The following is a 23,008-nucleotide window of genomic DNA, read 5'->3' on the forward strand; positions in this document are numbered from 1 at the left end:
TACTGCACCGGACTCTGGGCTTTCGTGTATGCGGTACCCGTTACTGCTTTTCATGCTGTACTGACCCGAACACTATAGTGTGTCATTGAGAACAGAATACCCCTTAGCAAAAGGTACTAACCGCACCGCATGGCATCGCCACCCTCGGCTGACCGGAGTGCTCGGATCGTTATCCGCCCAATGCGTTGGGTATTGAGATCTGGCTGAGCTTTGAATCGCCGAGGACACACCGAAAGCACATGATTCACTGAAGATACATATATAAAGCGGGGGCGATTACTTACTACCTGGATCATTCATTCATTCAAGTCGCGACTACCAGTCTTTCCCAGTTATTGATCGCGCCATTCATGCTCAGCTTTGACACAACTCTCTCTGCTGTGGCCCTTGCGACATTGCTTGGGAAGGCTGCAGCTCTCCCACATTTCGGACACACTGAACTTTCGAGACGGACCTATCCAAGCGGTTCTGGCAAACAGGCTACAACGATTACACTTGCTGCCCCTCTCGGTGGACAGTTGTAAGTGATGGTCCCCAATCTTCGCGTGATCGCCGAACGACGAGAGGCCATAGACTGACTGATGATTTATTACCAGCTATACTGTCAATGTTACTATAGGTGGTCAGCCCCAGGTCGTGTTACTCGATACTGGAAGGTAAGCCCTCTCTGTTTGCTTACATCCGTCGAAGTATGCCGAGCACTCTCATTAGCTCGGACCTTTGGATCCACTCAAAGAACGTCACTTGCATTGACGTGAACACCGGTAACCCCTCAGGCAAAGAGGCATGTGCGTTCGGTCCCGGAGGATATGATCCAGCGACGTCCTCGACTTATCAGCCCTTGCCGTTCGAGAACAACTTTAATGCTACGTATGCTGGCGGAGCAGCCTTCGGAGTAGGCGCGACTGATACCCTCGTGATAGGGGACCTACTCGTCCCAAACGTTACTTTCGCAATTGCGGAATTCGCTGCATTTGATGGTGGGGCGGGATATGCTATTGACGGAGTGATGGGTCTGGCTAGTCCTCTGTTGACTATGCTGTTCAACGGCAGAGATGGAAGTAAGAACAACGCTTCGGATGAAAGTAGACACTTGTATGAGCCTTGGTTCTATCAGGCTGTGGAAGAAGGATTGATTGAGCCTTGTGAGTACATCCCCTCATATCATCCTATACAAGCACTGTCCGTTGACCATCTCTTATAAATACAGATTTCTCTCTCGCGCTTGACCGAACTCCGCCAGAAAGCCAAAAGGCAAATAGCAATACCACTTTTCTTGGAAGCTTCACTATCGGCGGTATCCCAGATATATCAGTGAAAGACAAATCGATCGTGATACATAACCCAAACTTCACCGTTCCCATCCAAGACACGGAGGTCTTGGTCAAATACTTTTCAGCTACGAATGTCACTTTCAGTTTCCCCGGTTCGACCAGCTTAGGTGAGAACGCTACTTCCCCCATAGCACTCTTGGACTCGGGAACGACCAACATCATCGCCCCTTCCGCGGTGGCCAAAGCGTTCAACGGAGCTATCGTGCCCAGTCCAATGTCTAACGAAACCATGGGCTCATACATTGTTCAATGCAATGCTTCCATACCTGATTTCAGTGTGACGATTGAAGGGGTAGAGTTCCCTTTGCAGAAGGAAGATCTGGTGTTCTACAATTCCGTGCTTCCTGAAGGGTTCTGTATCAGCTCCATTGCTCCTCCTCTGAAAGGTCAGGAGGGTATCTCCATTCTGTGAGTCTCTTCAGCCCATCATTGTGAGGGGTCACGAGTTTTAGCTGACTAATATGGTCTGTGCGTTCAGTGGGAACAGGTTCCTCGTCAACGTCATCTCAACTTATAATGTCAAGACTGACGGGATTATATTGAGTGAACGTCAACGATCATAGATAAGTGAGGACGTTCAAAACCGTTATGGATGGAATGGAAAAGCACAATCGATAGCATGCATGCGTCGGGCAAGTGCCAGCAAGGGATTGTAACCTCTCGGGTAGTGGAATTCGAACATCGTTGCGTTTGTTAGTAGAGGTCACATTGAAACGGCGAGATAGATCGTAATGAAAGATGAGAGTGTGAGAAAGCTACGTATGAAGTTGTAACGTAGTGACTGGCCATAATTAATGCATGAACCCGTGATATTGTACAGTGTCTACAGTGGATGCGATGTTGAGAAACAAACTACGCCAACACTTATGGGGGCTGAGTGCGAATACTGGACCTCCAATCTCGGTATCTACTCAAAGACCAGAGAAACATCTTCAAAGGATGCATTTGGATCCCACTCTCCAGATGCTAGGCCGTCCGACTGAGGTGGAGTCGGGGCAGTGTCGGTGATCGTTGGTCCCGAAGAAGGTTGATCTTCCTCTCTCTGGACCTAGTTCCGCTTGACCTGCAGTGACTTTGGACAGGTCTGGTAGACCACCATGAAGGACATCTCGTCCGCTGGTGTTGGAGCCCAACGAGCTGGGATTGGCATCCTTGACGCCCGACGTATTTGGGATAAAGTGCTGCAAGAAACCCAACCTGCAGAATTCAACCAAGTCTCTGACGTCCATTTGATGGACTTCGCAACCAATGTAGGTTTTTTTCATTCCTTCCGCCAAGACTGTCGATCTATCTTCCGTCTCGATCATCCTGGTCATATAGGCCTGCGCAAATTTGCTCAGATGATCTCGTCTGTCCGTCATGACCTTTGGATCCGAATTGGGTCGCACGTATATCCCTGGAGTTCTACAGATTTGTCGATTCTCTACCATCGTAGTCGTAGTCCCAAAGACCAGCGCCCCAGTAACGTTCTCATTCGTAGATTGCCCGCTGATGACTTTTCTATCAATTCTATACCAAAAGTGCACCAAAGAAGCGTCTGTTATAGGCTGGAATTGGTAGTTCGCTAGCCAGCTGCTGCATTCGAACTCTCAATTCGAGATTCGATAAACTTGTCCTCGCTTTCACCAGCTTCAACTCGATGATCCGTATTGACAAAATTGTGTAACTTCTCTTGGTCACCATTCGATGTCTTCTGATGTGCTTCCGTAAAGAGCAGACTGGACTTTCAATGCCTGGCTGCGCGTCATTGAAGCGACTTTTCGTCGACCACGAAACATATTCAAAATGCCTTGTGATACAGCGAGTTGCTCCTTGCTGACGTGTCACAGTATGGTGGTGAGCGGACTGCCAGCCGTGATAGCTGCCAATGACTGAGCGGTTTCAGCTTGCATTGTTTCCATAGAAGAACTTTGCTTGACAAGACTTTTGACAGTGCGCGTTGTTTGATGTGGTGGGTAGGAAATGAAAGTGGCGAGACAGCAGTTTTACTGGAAAGCGGGGAGTGACAGACACGACGCAGTATCGTTCAGTGACGATATATAATCCTAAACGTTTGGTCAAACTGACAAGAACCAGACGTCTACACAAGTAAAGAGCTTCTCAAGGGAAGTTGTCGGAGTGATTATTTCAGACACGTTTCAGGCTTCAACTTTACAGTACCTTTCAATGACCTGCGGATTCGACATTCTGAGTACAACGTTCGCCTTCTCACAAACGTCATCCCAGATTGTTTGGTTCGATTGAAAGGCAAATATCATTCATGATCGAACCTGACTCAGGATTCATCACGAAGGTACATTATGATGGCCTATTCAGGTAATTGAAGCCGTATGACTCATGTGTAAAGTATTGTACGATAAAATATGTTGCATCAGACACCACACCCTCAATCCTGTTTACTCTCAGGGCTTATGCAACGCTTATAGCCACACGCATCTCGCCAGATTTCGGTTCTGGGGCATGTCTATCCTGATTCCTCGGGCCTACTGAACAGCCCATGACTGTACAAGATCAGGTAATCATCGTAGGATACGTCGGCAGCTCTCAGTTCCGAGCTCTCTCCCGCAAATTGTCGGTTCTGATATGACATTGAGTTTTGGCCACCGGAAGGGTGCCCAGGATATTCTTCGGTACTATTGACACCTTGGTTCGATGCCATATCAGCAGAGACGTAGGTCACTACCTCTCTTAGCATACCGACTGATGGATCACTGGTCGGTGCGTTTGTGATGCGACATAAGACCGGATATCTTGGCCTTTCACACAAATGGCCCCCAAGGTCCACCAGTTTCTTAAGGGTTCTCACCGACGATTCAGTGGGCAGGTAGACGGTTTCGCAGTAATGTTTGTAAACCCTATCCTGCTTCATGAGTTCTTGCACAATGCCTTGTGCGAAGGCCTGCGCATCTCTTTCGGTCGAGCAGTAGTGTCTTCTCTCCAAACAATTGCTCTGGGCTTGGCCTCCTAGTGAGTCACCCGTTATGGTCGCCTCTTTCGAAGATCCTCGATGCACAGCGTATTTAAGCTCGGTGTAAGTTGCTGTGGGTTTGGCATAAATACAGACTTTAGCTTTGGTCGCTGGAGCACCATTGGGTATTCTGATTCGAAAGGAGCTGGACATGATAGCTATGGCTGGGATCAGACTGAGGCGGAAGTGGTTTGCAAATGTAATGAAGGTAAGAAAGGGTTGAATGAAATCGCCACTCCGCAAGATAGGGTTGTACATTCACAGGTACAGTATTATAGGGCTCAGCGCATCGAAGATGAAGATAGACAACGAGAGCCCAACCAGGAAGCTCTCAGAGGATCAGACTTCTTAGCAACAAAGGAGCGAGTGCCCTGCAGCACAAGATGTACTATAACACGGTCACATCTTATGTGGCGGTCTATTCCAGTGGAGCCATTGGGATGATGCTGCTTTCTTATTGAAGAAGGCCCTTTCTCATCATACATCAAGTTCGCTTGATTTGCTTCCTTTTCTCAGTGTTGTTCTGACAGAAGCTAGTCAAAAGAGCAATGACACATTTGCCACTCGTCCAGCTTCACTAGGAGATGCTTTATCGTCTCAGTCATGCAGGAATGTAGGAATTGAGGCAGCCGGGCATACACAGAGGAGATCGTATTGTGTTTATGCTCCATACTTATATGGAGACAGGAGGAAGGCAATGCTGTTCATCCGATATAACATATGGCTTAGTCCTTGTACATATTTCCTAGACCCTGTCGTCAAATATTACGAGCGTTATATGTGACCAATATTATAAAACTCATCTGGTTGCGATATTCCAGCTAACAAAACCCATCAGCTTTTGGGAAACAGCTTCGTCGACCAAGTGGTCAACCTCTCCCCATTGGATAACTCTGTAGTTTTCTTCAAGAGACCATGTTCGAATAACTCGGTAGAGTCCGTCACGGGAATAGACACCACCTTAATATCTGGGAATCGTGTCTGTGCCATATCGTTTGCTGTGGCTTCCGAGAAGACTTTCCACTTTTTCAACACGTCAGCGAATATACCAAGCTCTTGTCGTCTCCTCTTCAGCGTTCCACCCTTCGTGAGTTGTGGCGAGAGGTAGATTGCATGGTCTTCGAGTCGGGTGAAGGACGGATTCCAGTCTAGTTGTTCTGTGATGAGCACGAAGACGGGATATCCGGGCTGGCTGTCGTTAGCATCGCTCTGGTCCACGAGCTTAGCAAGTGAATTAACGGAAGATTCGGTTTTCAACGGGATGGTCATGCAATACTGAGCGAGGTACCGGCGACTCTCAGCTACCGAGGCAATCATCTGCTGTGCGTGATTCTTGGCGGATTCCTCATCATGCAAATACTTTCTACTCTCGTGAAGTCTAGATCTGACCTCCATACCGAAATCCCTGCCCGTCTTGGTAATAGATTGACAGGATCCTGGGTGAACGGTATACGTAAAGGCGCCGTCGCTGATCCGCTCGCGGCCGTGCTCGAGGTGATAGTAGATTGTGCTCTTTGTGTGGACTTGACCATCATGCAGGACGCCAGTCGAAAGCCCTGACCTGTTCATATTGTGGGCACCAGTTGGGGAAAGAGAGACGACTTGTATAGGATTCCTTGATAGGTCAAATACGTAGATACTTGAGAATATGGCCACTCTGAAAGCCATAGAAAACGGGCTACATACTGTTCATACTTGACCTTCAAATGGGCGAACATAGTAGGGAGTCAGCAATCTGAAGGGAGGGACACATCCTTTCATGTCATGCTTTAGGAGAACGATTCGGCATACTCGTGTGGTAGCCTGTTCTGTTGTGGAGGAGAGGAGTGATGATCAAAAGACTAGTACAATTGTCATATCTACCGCTATTTTCTCTTTCTTCTTGGTATGCAACATCGTTTACAACAATTGAAGCAGCGAGTGAAGCAATTTGGTATATGGAAAAAACCTAGACATATTTTTATGCCACATCATCAGCATCCTCACATCTGTCTCCCCATCCCCTCTGACCCTTATGTAGTCTTACTGCCTGTCACTTTAGCTCAAAGGAACGTGTGGCCATTTAGTACACCCCAACCGGAATCGGGAGACCATATCTCTCCCTTGAGCACGTTGAGGTAGAAAAGTGCGACAGCCAGAACGGCATGCAAAGGACGTATCAAACGCGGCGTGAACAACAAAGGACGATCGCACTGGAACGTGCATGGGATTCCCGCCCTGGAGTAGACGGGTTGTTTGGTGTTAAGTTCTCTGTAGATTCTGATCGCTGCTGAGCAGGTCTGCGCTTGTTCTTGTCTGTTGTCCATTCTTACACTGAGTCAAAGCCGCGATTCTGGACCGGTCGTTCCATGATATACTGGAAAAGGAAACCGAGTCAAGCTGTATGCAAAGACAAAAGTCAAACGAGAAGGAAACGACATCCAATCGAAACAAGGAGCAACAGTGCTTGACACATCCGTCAGAAGATCATAGAACTACAAGCATACTGAAAGGATTCTGTACCGCCAATCCGACACCTTCGAAGTCATAGCATCCTGTCCTTGACTCGCGTCCTTGGACTCCTGCGTTGCATCATATCATCGACGGTTGGGGGAAATGGGGTTCAGAGCCTGGATTTTTCGTCTCATAGATCGATGGGTGGACGGAAAAGTAAACAACCTAAAATCAAACGATGGTAAACGGCGCTACGCAATTCCACCCCATGCTACCGACATCTGTACTTCCAAACAAGGCAGAAGTGAGAAAGAGGAATACAGAGATATCGACTATCTGGTCAAATCCGCTAGGGAGGCCATGGCGCACGGTGATTCTCGAGTAAGTCGGGCATCCACTCACTAGTTCTCGGGAGCGGCAAGGTGGCTCAGCTCATCATGTGAAATTGCAGGCTTTTTATAGGATATTCTCTCTGATGTCGGACTTGAAGATGACGAATAAAGGTATTGGTGGCTGTTTCTCTTCAGACGGTGTCAGACATCTAGATTATCAGGTGAGTTACCGCTTGCAGAGCAAGTAACCGACCGATCAAAGACACCCGGCCGATCCTCAAAGAAGCATACGCTGATTTGTACTAATCCTCGTTCCTTGTATGACAGTATAGCCGGAAGGAGCTAGCTAAACTGGTTCAGTCTGATAAGACATCTATGCGAAACATCCAGAACTACGCTTGGATAATGGAAGGCATAATGCCGTCCCCTGTAAGTGTATTCCCACCCTACCTTATACCTCTATGTATAATAGTCTCAGACCTGACTATAACTGCAGACCGGAGGTTTCCGAGTGGGCACCGGAACGCTATTTGCGAGCGTGCCATACCTGGGGGCAGTGTTGATCATCCTGATGAATTCTATTGTATACATAAGGGTGGCAAGCCAAATCTCAGCTCCGAGATGGCTGCTATGCGAGATCTTCTGGCCATTATTATGGGCCGCTCTGGGCTCGTAAGTCCTTTTTCGTCTTTGGTCTAAAATGGTGGAGGACCTTACATCCAATGCGTACATGCAGCTTTCAGATTCCTGGAGGAGGTGCCGCAATGGCTGGACGGATCTCACCTTCTCGTAGGGCAGCGAAAAAGGTAAAGGAATATCTCAAACTCCGTGCAATCCTCTCTATGGACACACGAGATCCAGACGATGATTTGTGGAAATCGAAGAGTCTGAATAGCATAATACCTGGTTTATCTGATCAGACCACTAAATATACTTGGAAGTATAGCGAAGAATTTAGGAAAGAGCTGTTTGGTCAGGATTTGAGGTTTCTGTATCAGTCTGAGATTAGAAATAGAGTCAGGAAAGGCATAGAAGATGTTGTGTAATTGGCTTCCCGGCGTCATTATTGTGTGAGTACTTGTAGGGCAGTGTTGGGACCTCAGCTAGTGCCTATGAGAGCCAAGCATAGTTCCATAGAATATCCTGATACGAAGATAAACAATCTCACTAGATATACATCGAGACCTTCGTATCATGATGGTCAAGTGCCTTCATTCGAGATCCGTCCGAATCTCTTCAAAATTATCCGACAGATCCCCATATTACCTTTCCATCCACGATAACTCCCTTCACCTTGACTTCCAAGATCTCATCATCAGGTACCTTCATCAGATCGTCTTCCCAGATTACCGCATCGAACTTCCTGCCAACTGTCAACGATCCAGTGTCATTCGAGAAGGAAGCGTATGCACCTAGATGATCGTCTGATCAGCTGATTCTCAGCGGTCATGACAAGATGGAAGACTTGCACTCACCGTCAATCGTCATTCCTCTTAATGCTTCTACCCTAGTTAGCTTTTCACCAGGATACCAACCCCCCTTCCCTTGCGGTGATTGCCCGTCCTCCGCCAATCGAGTCACAGCGGCATAGAAACCTTTGAGAGGGTCAATTGATTCTACCGGGAAGTCCGATCCCAAGGTGATTCGTCCGCCGTGACTGAGCCGAGTTGTACGATCAGCATTCGTGATGTCCTCGGATCCAGAAAGACGCTCACTTCAGGTAGCTTCGCCAAGCATAAGCGCCTTTGATCCGATCAGGCCCTAGCCTGTCCTCCGCGTACCACATCTATCTTGGTGATTAGCACATTTTCCTGCGGAGGTCGAGAGCATTGTACAAAAATAGAACTTACGTCACTCGTCGCATGAGTGGGCTGTACACTGGCAATAACTGCGACATGTAAAGATCAGCATCACTCATTCAGCTGCTGTATGTAACATACCTCCCAGCCTAGCAGCACGCTCTAAATCCTTAGGCGTCATGATTTGTGCGTGCTCCAGCCTGAACCGTGCGTCTCTGCACGACGGTGTGTCACTCTCTATAGCAGCTTCTATGGCGTCTAGTACAACATGAGCAGCTTTATCGCCGATTGTGTGCACGTTCTGCATGGATGATCAGCTGGCTTGAACACGAGTATTTGCAAATTGCTCAAGCTTACCACTTGCCAACCCTACAATGCAGTATCAGCTTCGAGCTGCTAGCTGGACATATGGAGTTTGACCTACGGCTTCGTGCCACCGCTTAACTAAGGGTTTCCATACCTCTTCCGGCTTCAGCATGAAGCCCTTCCATCCTGGTTTATCGGAGTAATCGTCTATCAGAGCGGCTCCTCGAGAGCCGAGGGCACCGTCCCCAAATAGCTTGACTGAACGAAGCGTGAAGTGTGAATCTAGCACCGAACCGGCACGCATCAGCCAAATTGTGTCTCCAGGTGACATTGTTAAGACCTGTCGTCCATGCTCACCTGAGTCGACGATCTGGTCCATCTTGTCACCGCAGAAATCCTCATCTTCGCATTTTAACTACAACCGAGTTTGCTCATGTCAATCGTGCGGGCCTGAAAGAAGGTAAACGTAAAGTCCACCTACCATCTGATAGAAACGGATGGGTAGTCTTCCTTCTTCCGACATTCTATCACCCTTCATCAGTCTACATGGAGGCGTGACGAATGAGACAGACGAAGGATGTCGATAACACACCTTTTCCAGAATGGAACTTCTTTCAAAAATCCTTGGGCATCATGCACACCTGTTAGACCTTTGCTCATGGCATCTTCCAGCATGATCTGAAGGTATCGCTCTCTATCTTGGTCGGTCCATGGTGGTCTGATAGCGGTAAGCATGTCAATAGCGTTGTCAACCTATAATGCGTTAGAAAAGAGATATGATCAGCCGCAGAACAGTCAGATGTCGCGGGCATGGGTTGAGATGGCTCACAAAGATGCCTGTCGGTTTCCCATCTTTATCCCTGACCACCTGACCACCTTCAACATCCGGTACATCATCTCCTAGAAGATTCAGAATCGCTGGCGAGACCCATTCTACATGAAAGTCGACCCTTGATAGACTTATAGGGAGATCCTTGAGTAATGGCGAAGAGTTGAAGTGTTCCTATTATGCAATATGATCAGGCGACATGGAACGACCGATTATTTAAGAGAGCAAAGGATACTCACAGCGGTAGGAAACTCCTTTTTCTCCCACAGATTCTGATCCCACCCTAGTCCTTCTATCCAAGCGCCTTCCTTCAAGGGGTTCTTCCTAACGAAATCTTCGACCTTCTGAATCACCTCTGTAACAGATTTGCAGCCGTGGAGAGGGAGCTGCTGAGCATGACCATATATGAGGGGATGTCCGTGAGAGTCAATAAACCCCTGTACATGTTTAATTTGTCAGCTGATACCATTGAAATCAGCTTGGATGCCTGCTCACGGGAGTCAGAGTGTGTCCTGGTGGCAGATAAATGATCTTGATAGCGTTTAGAGCTTTTTGTTCTGTCCATTTTCGACGTATTTTACCTGATGAATCAAAGACGTTTTAGAGATGAACCAGTTTCTGCTTTATTCAATCATGAGACGATGTAATAGGGATTTCATAGATTATCACTCACCAAGACTGCCGGTATCAATGACCTCACCATGTTTGACCACGACACACTGGGTCTGACCTACACCCTCAGCTTCGGGGACAGTATACACCCCATTTCCGTCTTTCGAGCAGATCGCGAAGCTGTCCGGCAGCTGCTTCCCATTCTTCGTATATATCGGCTTGGTATAGTAAAAGGTTTGATGTTTTTGAGCATATACCACGAAGAATCCCAATATGAGTAAAGCGAGCGAGATATGTAAGGAACGAGTTGGGTGACCGCGTCTTGGAGGTGGAGGATGTCGCTGATAAGGTGCTACCGGTGTGGGTGCTCCCTTGTGAGCAGAATTCCTAGACCGCAGGGATGAGCCGGACATGAGTGATCAAGAATTATACAGATCGAAGACAAGAGGCATAATGATTACTCTCTCCCTTATCACCATAGGTGCTGCCTGTCACACATACTGTCATCCTGATCGCAATCCAAGCTTGGACCATATCATGGACTACCTCCACACCGTCGTACGTTACTTTCCCACGGTGATACTTGTACAGTAATCTTCCATCGATATAAATAAACAGTTGGAATGCATGAGAATGTTTGAGTGTATATGAATATGCGTCAAAGGACACGGACAGGAATATCGATAGAGAAAGTAGTAGGGGGTCAAAGTCTGAAACGTCAACAGGCATCATTCTAATAGGTGAAATAACTGATAAGACATAGATCGCGTCTCCTTCGGCTCGCTATCTACGTCTTTAGTTTGTTCGCCATGAGATAATAGCGATCATACCGGTCGTTGGAGGCATGGAAGCTGGCTCACTACCTCTGTCCCTAGAGATAATGCTCCGTAGCCTCTCTCGGTGTACGGCCTCATGATACCTTCAATGACTTTACTGCTAGGCAATTCACCATTGGCCGTCTTTTGGTTCATTATCTTACCATAGATTTCAGAGACAGTAGACGTCCTCTGATCCTCACTTTCAGTACAGTGATTTATCGATCTCGTGCCATCATTGTGGATGACAGTACAGTCTGGAGGAATGTACACCTTCACGTCGGAGGGTATAAAGTCGAGGAACAACATCATTCGATGTTCCGACACAAGCCCCTTTGTCCATTTCGCGAGACTGGCATCTGTAGCCGGAACGATAATTCCGTTTCTGCACGTACAGCTCTCTTTGGCCTCATTGAAACGAACCATGTGGCCCTTTGAATCTTCATGTGTGAGGTAGATCGACCTGTTGAAAGAGAGATCGACATTTTCAGGAGATGTCCACTTATCCACCAGCGGTTTTGCGTCTTCAATGATTCTCTGTGGATCCCACAGGTTGCCGTGTGCCTCTTTGTCCCTTGCTGCAGAATTTCTGATTAATCGTAGACACTGTGTATTATAATATTCAGCAGTCCGTCTACCCTCGTTGTTCACTCCGTACACCATGGTCGGATTATCTTCAATGGCAATTTTCGAACGAAGCAAAGATGAGTTGTTACAAGGCCTGACGAACCAACCGCTGACAGTACTGTTGTGATCTGCGATGTTTCCATCAGCGGTTTGGACTTGCGTGGGTTGTCGAGTGTCGTTAGGTACATTAGAGTTTGGCGCTGACATGATAAGTGTGATCCGGGATCTAGGCGATTCCAAGGAGTGGCGAGAGAGCTGGGAGAACTACAGAAATTTTCGAAGGTGACCCGTCTACCGATCCAGTATTTATAGGAGTAATCAAGCTACGGTTTGAAGAGCTTATTTTCGTGGTCCGATCTTTCGAAACACCCAAGTTATACCTCCTCCTTTCGTTCCCGGGGAGGCTGTGTCGCCCCTCTTAACCCTCCTTTGCCCATTGAAAGAACGGTCTTGCCCCCCTCGAGCGACTCGCTTAGAGCTGACAAAAGATTTCAGTGACACATCACTGCTATGAGTTCAAAGCTAAAAGCGGAGACAGGTGAGTCCAGAGCTGAAGTTTCGATCGATCGGAAGAGCCCCCTGTGGTGGAACACGTCTTTGATGCATTGTTTTAAGGGTGAAGAACTTAGTCATGAGTTCGTATGACGAGGCAGTCATTGAAAACCTTTCTCGCATCAGTGTACCTCCTCCTTCAAAAGGCGGACGCACAATGCTTTACTTTATCACCTTTGTTGCCTACAATGACGATTCACCCACGCCCCTTGGTCCATGAGAGAAAGGATACCAGCCACGTCATGCGCTTAGAGTGGAGCTCTTCGTCTCGGACGAGCAAATGAAACCTGCAATATGGTGGACCCGTCACAACGTCATAGAGAAAGAGCAAGAAGGTCGCAGTCCCCACAACAGATCTCATGTTTCAGAACAGAAACCCTTCACGAGAGTATTTGGCACAGTGAAACAGTGCACTGAAACGAATGCGCTCAAAAGTTGTACTCCGCTTCTATTTGCCAGGCCAGCTTTTTGCTCTTCTGTGGAGAGCTGCTCCGGTGTCACACAATCCACTCTCCAAATACCGATGCGCCCACAATGCGGAGATGTATAAGATCCATTCAATACGTGGCCGATCGACACCGCCTGGACAAAGCGATTCGCTTTCTATGTCCAGCCCTTTTTAACCCAGTCGCTGACCTCTTTGTATGCGATCAAGTCGTTTCCGGATTTTGAGTTGAGTAACAAAACAGTCTGATCACGCCTTCGTAACGATTCGGACATGCTATCACTGTATATCACGCCAGTCTGTACACCTCTGCGAGCAGTACCAAGCACACAGAAATTGTCAATGGAGGGTGGCGGACTTCATTGATTCTCGAGGTAAGACGGTACGAGACAAGAGAATTTGATGTCATGGCGAAGGAAAAATCTCTGCGACGTTAGCGGGCAGAGATCAGACAACAGCGCCGAAGAACTGAGTGGCCTTTTCATAAAATACCAGTGATCTCGCGCGTGCGTTCTACTATGCTCAAGCTCAAGTGCATTCATCTGTAAGTATTCAAGCACCTTCTGACTAATATCCTGGACTTGCATGGATGGCGGAGAGAGGCCAAGCTGTACGAACTGGTGAATCTGACTAAAACTCATTACAGCCATTCTTGATCAGACTGAACATGTCACTCTGGCGGAGAATAAATGACATGTGACGGACCGAAGTTGAGCGATATGTTGCTCTGTCCGATGTTGAGACTATTGGCGTCCACACGACATCGGAACCACGGTCTCATTGGCTATTCCATTGAATTGAAGCCTCTCTTCTGGCATCTGCTCTTGAGTGGGGCCACGGATAAGGAACAATGCAACGCAAAAGCAGCTGCAAACACACATTGACCAGAAAGTACAATATTTAACCCGGTGTATCCGGGTTGGATCTGCTCATATACTGGTGAGAAAATGTCATACTATGACAAATGCTTTCTGTGGGACTTGGTTTGGAATGCTCGATATCAGGCATGCTGCTAGGACTAGCTTTACCTCCTGAAGCACATGCATCAAGAACCTCGTCTACCACACCTTCCCTGTCTCCACATGCCTGCCCTAGTGACATTCATACTCGTCGGACTCGCCAACGAGACCTATTTAATTAGGACACTATAAAAGGTAAGCCCGTCAAATAATTCGGGACCCAAATACGTGAGTCCATAACCCCGTCCTGCAAACGGCTTCATGAACCTCTCTATCTCTCGACTACTTGGATATATGCTATATTTGGAGCGCTCCAAACATCTAATTCCCTGATATATCTCCCAGATAGTTTTCTGCCTCGTCTCCAATGATTCCATAGGCGTGTTTGCAGCCTCTATATGACCGACTTTCTCTTCGCTCTCTGTCACAACTGCTGGTCGGTACCACCTGATATCGGTGGGTGTAAATGAAAAGACAGGCATTAATCGATCCGTTGACCACAAATCTATTGAGGAATTTTTGCTTTCTTTCTGCAAAATTATGGTTCCATTGGAGCACCCTGAACTTCTCAAAGCGTTTGCGAATCGTTTACCATCAAACACAGACTGTTTATCCCTCACGATCAACAAGAAGTTCTATGGATAGTTTTTTTCATGAAGCTCTTGTAGGTCCTCTTCTGCTCTTTTTATCATCTCGAATCGCTGAGAATCATTGAGACCCTTATTATCTTTTATGCTGTTCCTGGCGTGTCGTTCTAAGCAAGATGAAGCGGCTTGATTGTAGTCGGAAACACAATCTCGGCCAATCCTATTAGTGCCAAGAACTGATAGGACTTCAGTCACGGCTGGCTGCTTCGACCCGAAAACGGCGCCGTTGTTTGTAGGAATACACCAAAAGCTAATGGTCTTCTCAAAAGTTCCTTCAATGACCTTGCCGCTCGCCCACGATCTGCACAGTTGGGCACTGGTGATCACGCTGGACTCTGGGTTTGTCGGCATGTCTGGGTGTTGTCAATATCAGGAAAGATCGCTATTGCGAACGCTGAGTCTTATACGGGATGTCAGAAGCAACGCATGGGGCGATCAAGAGTCAGTATAAACACTCGGCTCGAAACCTCTTCACTTCCAGCTCTCTTTGCATTCTTCGACTCATAGCAGCGCGAAGCCAAAATAAACACCTTTCCTTTGTCACTTGGACATGTCGAAGCCACGAGATGACTCAGGGGTTGAAATACAATCTTTTCCAGAAGGGGTGACGTGCAGGAAGATGTCCTCTTTCTCTTGTTTGTACAGGGAGAGGACGGTAGCACTGGACTTGCCTCAAATCTAGAATATCAGTGATGTCATCTCCCTCCCTTGTGCATTATATGGAATTGCCCAGACGAAAGACCTTGAGCTTCGCCAAATTCTTGCTTGCTCCTTGCCTGCCTTCTCCCTCCCATCACAGGACCGACGAAAGTAAAAGTGTGACATTTGCATAAGACATCACAACGATGTACCTATTCTGACGATGGGATTTTCTCGCACTCTGAACCCTTTATCTCGAAGCTAAACCCGTCACCTCCGGTCTCAATCTCATCGAAACACTCCAATTCTTCCATCGCGTCCGAGTGCAGCGTGATGACTCCTACCCCTTTCTCTTCATACTTCGCCAACAGTTCGATCAAGGATTCGCCATCCGTATCGAGCAGAGTCCCATCAGCCGAAAATAGAGTATCGGCGATCTCCTTTCCTATGTCTTTCATCACCTGTTGTCTTTTGTCGAAGTTCTCTTCTCTCGCCCTATCAGCTTTTGGACCTATCACGTCGCTCGGAGTCAACTGTAGTCTATTAACAAAAGTTTTAATACCATTTACACTAATTTTCTTGTCGCTCAAGAGTTTGTCATACTCGTAAGAGCTTTTCGACATCCGATCCCCCCAGGATGCGAGATCCTCATCATCATCGGTGGGCAGCACAATAAATCCAGTGGGATATTTGTTGCCATAATGATCTTGAGTGTCAAGCAACTTATTAAGAGATCTGAATGATTGATGACTGATCTCTTTGGTCCTACACCCCTTGAAACGCTTGTCGTTTGCTAGATTATCTGACAGTTGTTTGATGTCGTCCCTCAGCTTTTGCTCATCGTACCACCACGATAATTTATTGTGTTGTTTGCAAATCGATTTTAAATCGTCTAAAAAGACTGAATCGTGCGATACGCAGATAGTCAGGGGGGCACGGTCTCTACCTTGGATGGATAAGGTGAATGCCTCTGGAAAATATCCTATAGGCACCAGTGAGAATTTACCGGCGCCAATCGTATAGTAGGCTGTGGATCCCTCATGTGGATGAGTCCTAGGAAAGGTAGAGGAGTATTGAGTGGGGGATGTGGTACTACAGTCAGACATGTTGGACAACGACTTGCAAGGTCTATCGAGATCGCTAAGTTGGAAGTGTTGAGGAGGATTCCTGATATCGAGAGGCCAGTTTTGATCGCTGGGACGAGTGCTCATGCAGAGGGAGATTAGCCGTTCGTCGTCTTTTATAAGTGCGACAGTGATTGCCCATGGCTCTCACTTCATGCAGGAGTTTCCATTTTGTTACTTTCACGAACAAGTAACGGAGATGCTGTTCAAAGGTTAAAAACCTATGCAGATCCACAAAAGATCTCGCCTGGCCTTCGTAAGCTCAGCGGAAAGGATCTCCGAGGTCTATGACGTACTCATTCATCAACCTTTTGAGCAAGTCCAAACAGTCCGGGCACGATGCACGAAGACCGCTGACTGCTGATCACGACGATATCTTGATGTATCCTGTGCACCGACAAACGGTAAGATTACCCTATGAAGACCGCGTTAACAACGTGTGTCGTGTGTCATGCATGAAAAATCCAGCACCAAAGGCACGGGCGCCGAGGATGTTCGTAAGCAAGTAAGCAAGTAAGCATGTAAACATGTAAGCTTGGCTTGGTAATGACAATTAAGATTACGAGACGCGTTTTTTCATTTTCATTTTCAATCTGATCTTGCTGACCGATAAAAGTGTATCAGCTAATTTTGCCAATCCTATGCGATGATCCCCATACCGATGAATGGTGTGTGATGTGCAGTAGTTTGCTATCTGCAACTTGACGTATGCAATGCATGTTACTGTAATACCGACGGAGCTGGAGCAGACTGCGCGTACCATGATTCAATGGTATACCTCCCAAAGTCTACGTCGACCTGATACAAACACTGGTACAGTAAAATCATCAACCCCTCGGTGTTCCCTGAATCCGAGATGTACCAGTGTAATGTACAGTATCAAAAATGACCGAAGGCGAAGATCAATTAGGAAAACCATAATGTGATCGTAAAGGGATTGTAATGAGATCGTGATGGAATTGTAATGAAAGTGTATTCGGTGATCCGGTGGAATTGTACAATTATAGTGTGTGTGTTTTGTTTCTGACTAACCGCGCATGTCATCTTTATACACACTCTCACCCCGTTCTCACCTTTTCCCTCCTTTTTAGCCCATCATCGCCATCACCATCTTGACCATCACCATCATCAGCTGTGCATCCGTCACCTTGCATCGCACTCACTCATATACCATACAACACATGTTATAATCGAATACATCACAACTCATCGATAGACGACTAATACCCGCCTTACCTCGACTTGTTTATCACCAATCACTGTAGACCACCCTCGTAATACGGCCTGGCTCGGAAGCCTCGCCTTCTCACATCTCCCTCCACCATGGCCGCTACATCAACATCCAAGACGCCGTTGGTACCCCGATCAAAGAAACACCAACCATCATGGTATCGTCGGAACATCGCCAGACCACTATCCAAGCTCAACCCGTCCAAACTATTTCATCCAGGCAAACAATCCCTTTCCTCCAGATCGATATACATAAACGAAGAGCTCCCATCAGAGTTCTACGACAAGAAAGGGAAACTTCTGAAGAACAAGAAATACCCTACAAATCAAAATGTCACTTCGAAATATACCATCATCACTTTCCTACCTCGAAACTTGTTTGAGCAGTTTCGAAGAGTCGCCAACATCTTCTTCGCGGCAATCAACATCTTGCAGTTCTTCCCAAAATTCTCTACCATCTCACCCGGTTTGGTCATCTTACCTCTTATCGTTGTGTTGGCAATCACAGCGATCAAAGATGGATATGAAGATATCAAGAGACATCAGGCAGATCATAAAGTCAATCATTCGATCGTTCACGTACTAGGCGGTGAAGGCTATGAAAATATGAATCCGATGAAATCGAAAGAAAAGACCTTCATCCCCGCAATCCCATTACCGAAGCTCAAATCTCGTAAAGCGAAGAAAGCTGCTTTGCTGGAACAGCAAGAAAGGGAAAATGGTCAGGCGAATGAAGCTCCCCCAGCAGCTGAACCTAGAGGTCAAGATCACAATTTGAGCAGAATGAGAAGTCAGGTTTCGAATTGGCAGGACGATCCTGAAGCTGGGGATTCGCCAAATGAAATTGGTTGGCATAGGACTATATGGGAGGATGTTAGGGTCGGTGATATTGTTAAAATTTACGATGGTGACCAATTCCCAGCAGGTGAGTAAGATTTATTCCCTTCTCCAACCCTTGTTACCCCTCATTCGCCTGCTCTGCCTCCACTTTATCTGCCATACACACAGATACTTCCCTTTCCGTTTCTCTGCAAGTATGCTAACCATATGTTGCGTACTAGACATCCTAATATGCTCTACCTCCGAAGAAGAAGACGTTGCCTACATCGAAACCAAGAACTTGGACGGAGAGACCAATCTGAAGTCAAGAAATGGTGTACCTGGATTATCACACCTGGATTCGGCTCGAGCGTGCACTCAAGCTCATCTACGTATAGATTTGGACGCTCCAGAGGTCAACATGTTTAGATTGAATGGTGCCGTTGTCAATCTGGAAGAGGTGGATGAAGAAGGGCAACATCCAATCCATCCTGTCACCCTTGAGACTACGTTATTGAGAGGCTGCGTTCTCAAAAATACGGCCTGGGTCATCGGAGTTGTCATCTTCACCGGAGCAGACACCAAGATCATTCAAAATGCTGGTAGAACCCCCTCGAAACGAAGTAAAGTGGAAAGGCAGATGAACCCTCAAGTGTTGTTGAATCTGTTCATCTTGGCTTTAATCGCTATGGTTTGCGCTATTGTCGATTACTTCAATGAAGTTAGATGGAACAACGAACAGGCCTACTGGATGTTATACGCCGATACATCAGGAGATAATCCCAGTATCAACGGTTTGGTCACTTTCGCAAATGCTTTCATCACTTTCCAAAACATCGTCCCTATCTCATTGTACATCTCCATCGAAGCCGTTAGAACCATTCAAGCTGCCTATATCTATTGGGACAGGAATATCAAGTATATCAAGAATGGTGTGGTGACTAGAACCACTGCCAGAAGTTGGAACTTGTCTGATGATCTGGGTCAAATCCAATACGTATTCTCCGACAAGACAGGTGAGTATCTTTATCCCACGTTCTATGCCTGCCGTCAATCGCTGAGACCGGCCCGGGTGCACAGGTACACTCACACAAAACGCAATGATCTTCCGACAATGTTCCATCGGAGGTCGGATTTACACCGGTGATGGTCAACCACCTTCCCATCCCACATTGACGCACATCCACAGCGATCCTCATCAAATCCCAAAAGCGTCTTCTGGTTCCAGCGATTCTGAAGAAACTGCTCGAAACGGTGATGAGAAGGGAGATGACGTCAAGGTTGTCTTACCAAAAGAAGTTCTCGCTCCTTTCCATGATGCCGAATTGGACAAAGACCTCGCTGCTCACGATACCGAACAATCAAGAGTTTTACATGGTTTCTTCGCTGTTCTAGGTCTGTGTCATACGGTCCTTGCTGCTGAGCCCGAACCTGGAGTGATCGAATATAAAGCTCAATCTCCTGATGAAGCTGCTCTTGTGCAATCCGCTGCGGACGTTGGTTTCGTTTTCAGGGGAAGAGATCACAATATCCTCAAGATGTCGACACCCTTCTCCGACCAACCGGATGAGTACGAATTGTTACATGTTTTGGAATTCAACTCGGCTAGAAAACGAATGTCGGTCATTCTGCGGAAATTGGATGAAGACGGAAGAATCTTCCTTCTGACCAAGGGAGCCGATAATATCATCTTCGAGCGATTATCCAAGGACAATACGCAAAAGGAACTCAAGCAGAAGACCGATCAAGATTTACAATATTTCGCTTCTGAAGGTTTACGTACCCTTTGTTTGGCATACCGAGTACTTGGTGATCAGGAGTACGAGACTTGGGCTAAGGATTATCACAATGCTACTGTCTCTCTAGAGGACAGAGAGGGCCAAGTTGAAGCAGTGTCTTCCAGAATTGAACAAGATCTTATCCTACTCGGCGCTACTGCGATCGAAGACAAATTGCAAGATGGCGTACCAGAAACTATCACAGATCTCAAAAGAGCGGGAATCAAAGTTTGGGTTGCTACTGGAGATAAACTTGAAACCGCCGTTGCTATTGGTTATACTACCAACCTTTTAACTCAGGACACCAATCTGATCGTAGTTCGAGAAGGTCGGCATTCCATTCAAGATCAGATACGTGATGCGCTAGAAGGATTTTTCGGTGAACATGAGGTAACTAGGACGATCTCTGGTGTCAGCTCCAGATCGAGGCCCTCGCATGAAGCTCCCAACCTTGCTAGAATCAACACTGGTGTTCAATCGTTGGTAGGAAGGGATAACGGTACCCGACCTGGTGGATTCTCTCTGGTCATTGATGGTCATGCTCTTGCGCACTGTTTCGAGGATGACGAGACCGAGAGTCTCCTTCTCGCTCTATCGACTCAATGTAATACCGTCATCTGTTGTCGAGTTTCGCCATTACAGAAAGCTCAAATCGTTCACTTGATCAAGGATAACCTCGGTGTAATGTGTTTAGCTATTGGAGATGGAGCCAACGACGTCAGTATGATCCAAGCTGCCGATGTCGGAGTGGGTATCTCAGGTGAAGAAGGTCTTCAAGCTGTCAATTCGTCAGATTACGCCATCGCTCAATTCCGATATCTCAAGAGATTGTTATTCGTACATGGCCACTGGTCGTATTACCGAAACTCCTCAATGATTTTGAACTTCTTCTACAAGAATATCATCGGTATTGGAGTACTGTTCTGGTATATGATCTTCTGTGGATGGTCAACGACATACGTCTTCGCCTATATCTATCTGTTGTTCTGGAATGTCTTCTGGACGATCATGCCTGTCTTGGCGATTGGTCTGTTCGACAAGGATATCGATGATGAGACTTTGATGGCGCTCCCTGAGTTATACAGAAAGGGGAGAGAAGGAAGATACTTCGGAATCAAAATTTTCCTTTACTACCTATTCGAAGGGTTCTACCAAACGGCCGTTATCTATTTCTTCATCCATTACACCTATGTATCAACCACAACACGAGGGGACGGATACGATATCTACATCTACGAGATGTCGACAACCATGGTCATTGGTGCGGTTATGGTCGCAAACCTGTTTACAGGACTCAACATCGATAGTTGGACGGGATGGACATACTTTGGTATCCTCTTTGGTCCAGTTCTGATATGGCTTTTCACCGCTATCTACTCTATCATCCCTCCCTCGTCGTTCTACACCGGAGTCTACGGGAACGATGTCTTCCTATTCCGCTCGGCGGCATTCTGGTTCGGCTGGCCATTCGTCTTTGTCATTGCCCTTCTGCCTCGATACATAATCAGGTACCTCGACCAAAATGCCTTTGGAGACGATATAGCCAAGATGAGGTTGGTAAGGAAATATCACCCCGATGTTAATCCCGAAACTCATCCTCTGTTGGGTGGGAAGCTGGGTGAGAAGGATGAGAAGGACGATAATGAGGATGTTGATCAGAACCGAGATGACATCAGGATGCAAAGGATCAATTCTTCCAATGGTAATGGTGGTCAACAGGACTCGCCTCTGTCAAGATATGAGGAACTGGAATCTGGTACGGCTCAGCCTGCTGCTCAACAGGGTAGACCGAGCTATGAGAGGAATCCCAGGAGCTCATTCCAATCGGGTAGATTTGGGATGCACTCTCAAGGACGAGGGTCGGCCGTTGATAGTAAGTGTCTTGCTTTACTGATAATGGTTAGGTGATATTTGGTTATAAGGGGCGAGGCTGATGCTTTGGGTTTTCTACAGTGTCTACGGGATTGTCACAGGAACCTTCGAGAGGATATGGATTTACGATGGAGGAGGGTGGTGTGGCTGTGAGCATTTCTCATCATACCTCTTCAAGGTGTATTGGTGATACTGATAAATTACCCTCATCCACAGATCCAACGAATGCAATCTAGGTTATCTCAGCATTCCCACCATTCCAACCGATATCGATTTATCCCTCGAATGGGCGGTTCTACCTCTGGCACAAACAAAGAACCATTCCAGACTGCTCCCATCCAGAAAGGAGGAATGGCCAAAATACGTGAACGGGCAGGATCCATCTTATCCCGTAAGAGGGCAGGAACAGATGCGACGCATCATTCTGGTAGTGGGGGTGTAGCTGAATCACCGACTAAATCTGGTGGATTCCTTTCGCCTGGTGGGGGCAGTGGAGGGAGCGGTAGTAGTCCGTTGAAGAAGAAACAGAGCACGAGGCAGTGGGAGTCACGGGGACCTGAAGACCAAGATGAGGGAGAGGAAGAGGAGTTGGGTAGGGATCTGGGTAGTGGGCAGAATATGGCTCCTCCGGAGATACCTAGAGTGTGATGAAGTATAATATACCCCTTTTCTCTTTTATACTAGTTACTAGGATTCCAAATCTCTTACCTTTTTTGCTCCTTCATTTTTGATTCCTCGCCTCATTTCGGCTTGAGTCCTTTGCTTTATGGTGCAACTTGGCTTTGGAAGATGTTCGTGGGTTCTTATAGTACTGCTTTTACCATTTATATTTATAGATTTTTATGAGATTATTATGCACCTCGGTCTTCCTGCTATATGCACTGCTGT

General features: G+C 47.0%; 9 protein-coding genes across 9 annotated transcripts; 3 read left to right on the forward strand and 6 right to left on the reverse strand.

Annotated features, from left to right (window-relative positions):
* Nucleotides 1-350: 350 nt before the first annotated feature.
* Nucleotides 351-1,897, forward strand: I302_100887 (uncharacterized protein; the record flags this gene model as incomplete). Its single annotated transcript, XM_019190897.1, has 5 exons — nucleotides 351-520; nucleotides 597-656; nucleotides 712-1,145; nucleotides 1,211-1,742; nucleotides 1,813-1,897. 5 exons carry the CDS (start codon nucleotides 351-353, stop codon nucleotides 1,895-1,897), a joined length of 1,281 nt encoding a protein of 426 aa, XP_019047645.1.
* A 369-nt stretch (nucleotides 1,898-2,266) lies between these two features.
* On the reverse strand, nucleotides 2,267-2,764 carry I302_100888 (uncharacterized protein; the record flags this gene model as incomplete). The annotated part of the gene is made up of 1 exon (XM_019190898.1): nucleotides 2,267-2,764. The coding sequence occupies one exon, from the start codon at nucleotides 2,762-2,764 to the stop codon at nucleotides 2,267-2,269; it is 498 nt and encodes a 165-aa protein (XP_019047646.1).
* A 1,034-nt stretch (nucleotides 2,765-3,798) lies between these two features.
* I302_100889 (uncharacterized protein) lies at nucleotides 3,799-4,455 on the reverse strand (the record flags this gene model as incomplete). The annotated part of the gene is made up of 1 exon (XM_019190899.1): nucleotides 3,799-4,455. The coding sequence occupies one exon, from the start codon at nucleotides 4,453-4,455 to the stop codon at nucleotides 3,799-3,801; it is 657 nt and encodes a 218-aa protein (XP_019047647.1).
* A 681-nt stretch (nucleotides 4,456-5,136) lies between these two features.
* I302_100890 (uncharacterized protein) lies at nucleotides 5,137-5,871 on the reverse strand (the record flags this gene model as incomplete). Its single annotated transcript, XM_019190900.1, has 1 exon — nucleotides 5,137-5,871. One exon carries the CDS (start codon nucleotides 5,869-5,871, stop codon nucleotides 5,137-5,139), a length of 735 nt encoding a protein of 244 aa, XP_019047648.1.
* Nucleotides 5,872-6,897: 1,026 nt separating this feature from the next.
* Nucleotides 6,898-8,113, forward strand: I302_100891 (uncharacterized protein; the record flags this gene model as incomplete). The annotated part of the gene is made up of 5 exons (XM_019190901.2): nucleotides 6,898-7,116; nucleotides 7,187-7,288; nucleotides 7,395-7,496; nucleotides 7,564-7,739; nucleotides 7,804-8,113. The coding sequence occupies 5 exons, from the start codon at nucleotides 6,898-6,900 to the stop codon at nucleotides 8,111-8,113; spliced, it is 909 nt and encodes a 302-aa protein (XP_019047649.2).
* Nucleotides 8,114-8,309: 196 nt separating this feature from the next.
* On the reverse strand, nucleotides 8,310-11,026 carry I302_100892 (uncharacterized protein; the record flags this gene model as incomplete). Its single annotated transcript, XM_065869167.1, has 14 exons — nucleotides 8,310-8,479; nucleotides 8,543-8,724; nucleotides 8,783-8,853; nucleotides 8,918-8,955; nucleotides 9,008-9,167; nucleotides 9,224-9,235; nucleotides 9,291-9,454; nucleotides 9,530-9,587; nucleotides 9,654-9,696; nucleotides 9,765-9,925; nucleotides 10,002-10,175; nucleotides 10,241-10,438; nucleotides 10,497-10,582; nucleotides 10,675-11,026. 14 exons carry the CDS (start codon nucleotides 11,024-11,026, stop codon nucleotides 8,310-8,312), a joined length of 1,869 nt encoding a protein of 622 aa, XP_065725239.1.
* A 411-nt stretch (nucleotides 11,027-11,437) lies between these two features.
* Nucleotides 11,438-12,262, reverse strand: I302_100893 (uncharacterized protein; the record flags this gene model as incomplete). The annotated part of the gene is made up of 1 exon (XM_019190903.1): nucleotides 11,438-12,262. The coding sequence occupies one exon, from the start codon at nucleotides 12,260-12,262 to the stop codon at nucleotides 11,438-11,440; it is 825 nt and encodes a 274-aa protein (XP_019047651.1).
* A 3,247-nt stretch (nucleotides 12,263-15,509) lies between these two features.
* I302_100894 (uncharacterized protein) lies at nucleotides 15,510-16,403 on the reverse strand (the record flags this gene model as incomplete). Its single annotated transcript, XM_019190904.1, has 1 exon — nucleotides 15,510-16,403. One exon carries the CDS (start codon nucleotides 16,401-16,403, stop codon nucleotides 15,510-15,512), a length of 894 nt encoding a protein of 297 aa, XP_019047652.1.
* A 1,341-nt stretch (nucleotides 16,404-17,744) lies between these two features.
* On the forward strand, nucleotides 17,745-22,768 carry I302_100895 (uncharacterized protein; the record flags this gene model as incomplete). The annotated part of the gene is made up of 5 exons (XM_019190905.1): nucleotides 17,745-18,576; nucleotides 18,713-19,486; nucleotides 19,551-22,121; nucleotides 22,202-22,269; nucleotides 22,337-22,768. The coding sequence occupies 5 exons, from the start codon at nucleotides 17,745-17,747 to the stop codon at nucleotides 22,766-22,768; spliced, it is 4,677 nt and encodes a 1,558-aa protein (XP_019047653.1).
* Between the last annotated feature and the right edge of the window lie 240 nt (nucleotides 22,769-23,008).

Source organism: Kwoniella bestiolae, chromosome 1 (genome assembly GCF_000512585.2).
Source record: "Kwoniella bestiolae CBS 10118 chromosome 1, complete sequence".
NCBI lineage: Eukaryota > Fungi > Basidiomycota > Tremellomycetes > Tremellales > Cryptococcaceae > Kwoniella > Kwoniella bestiolae.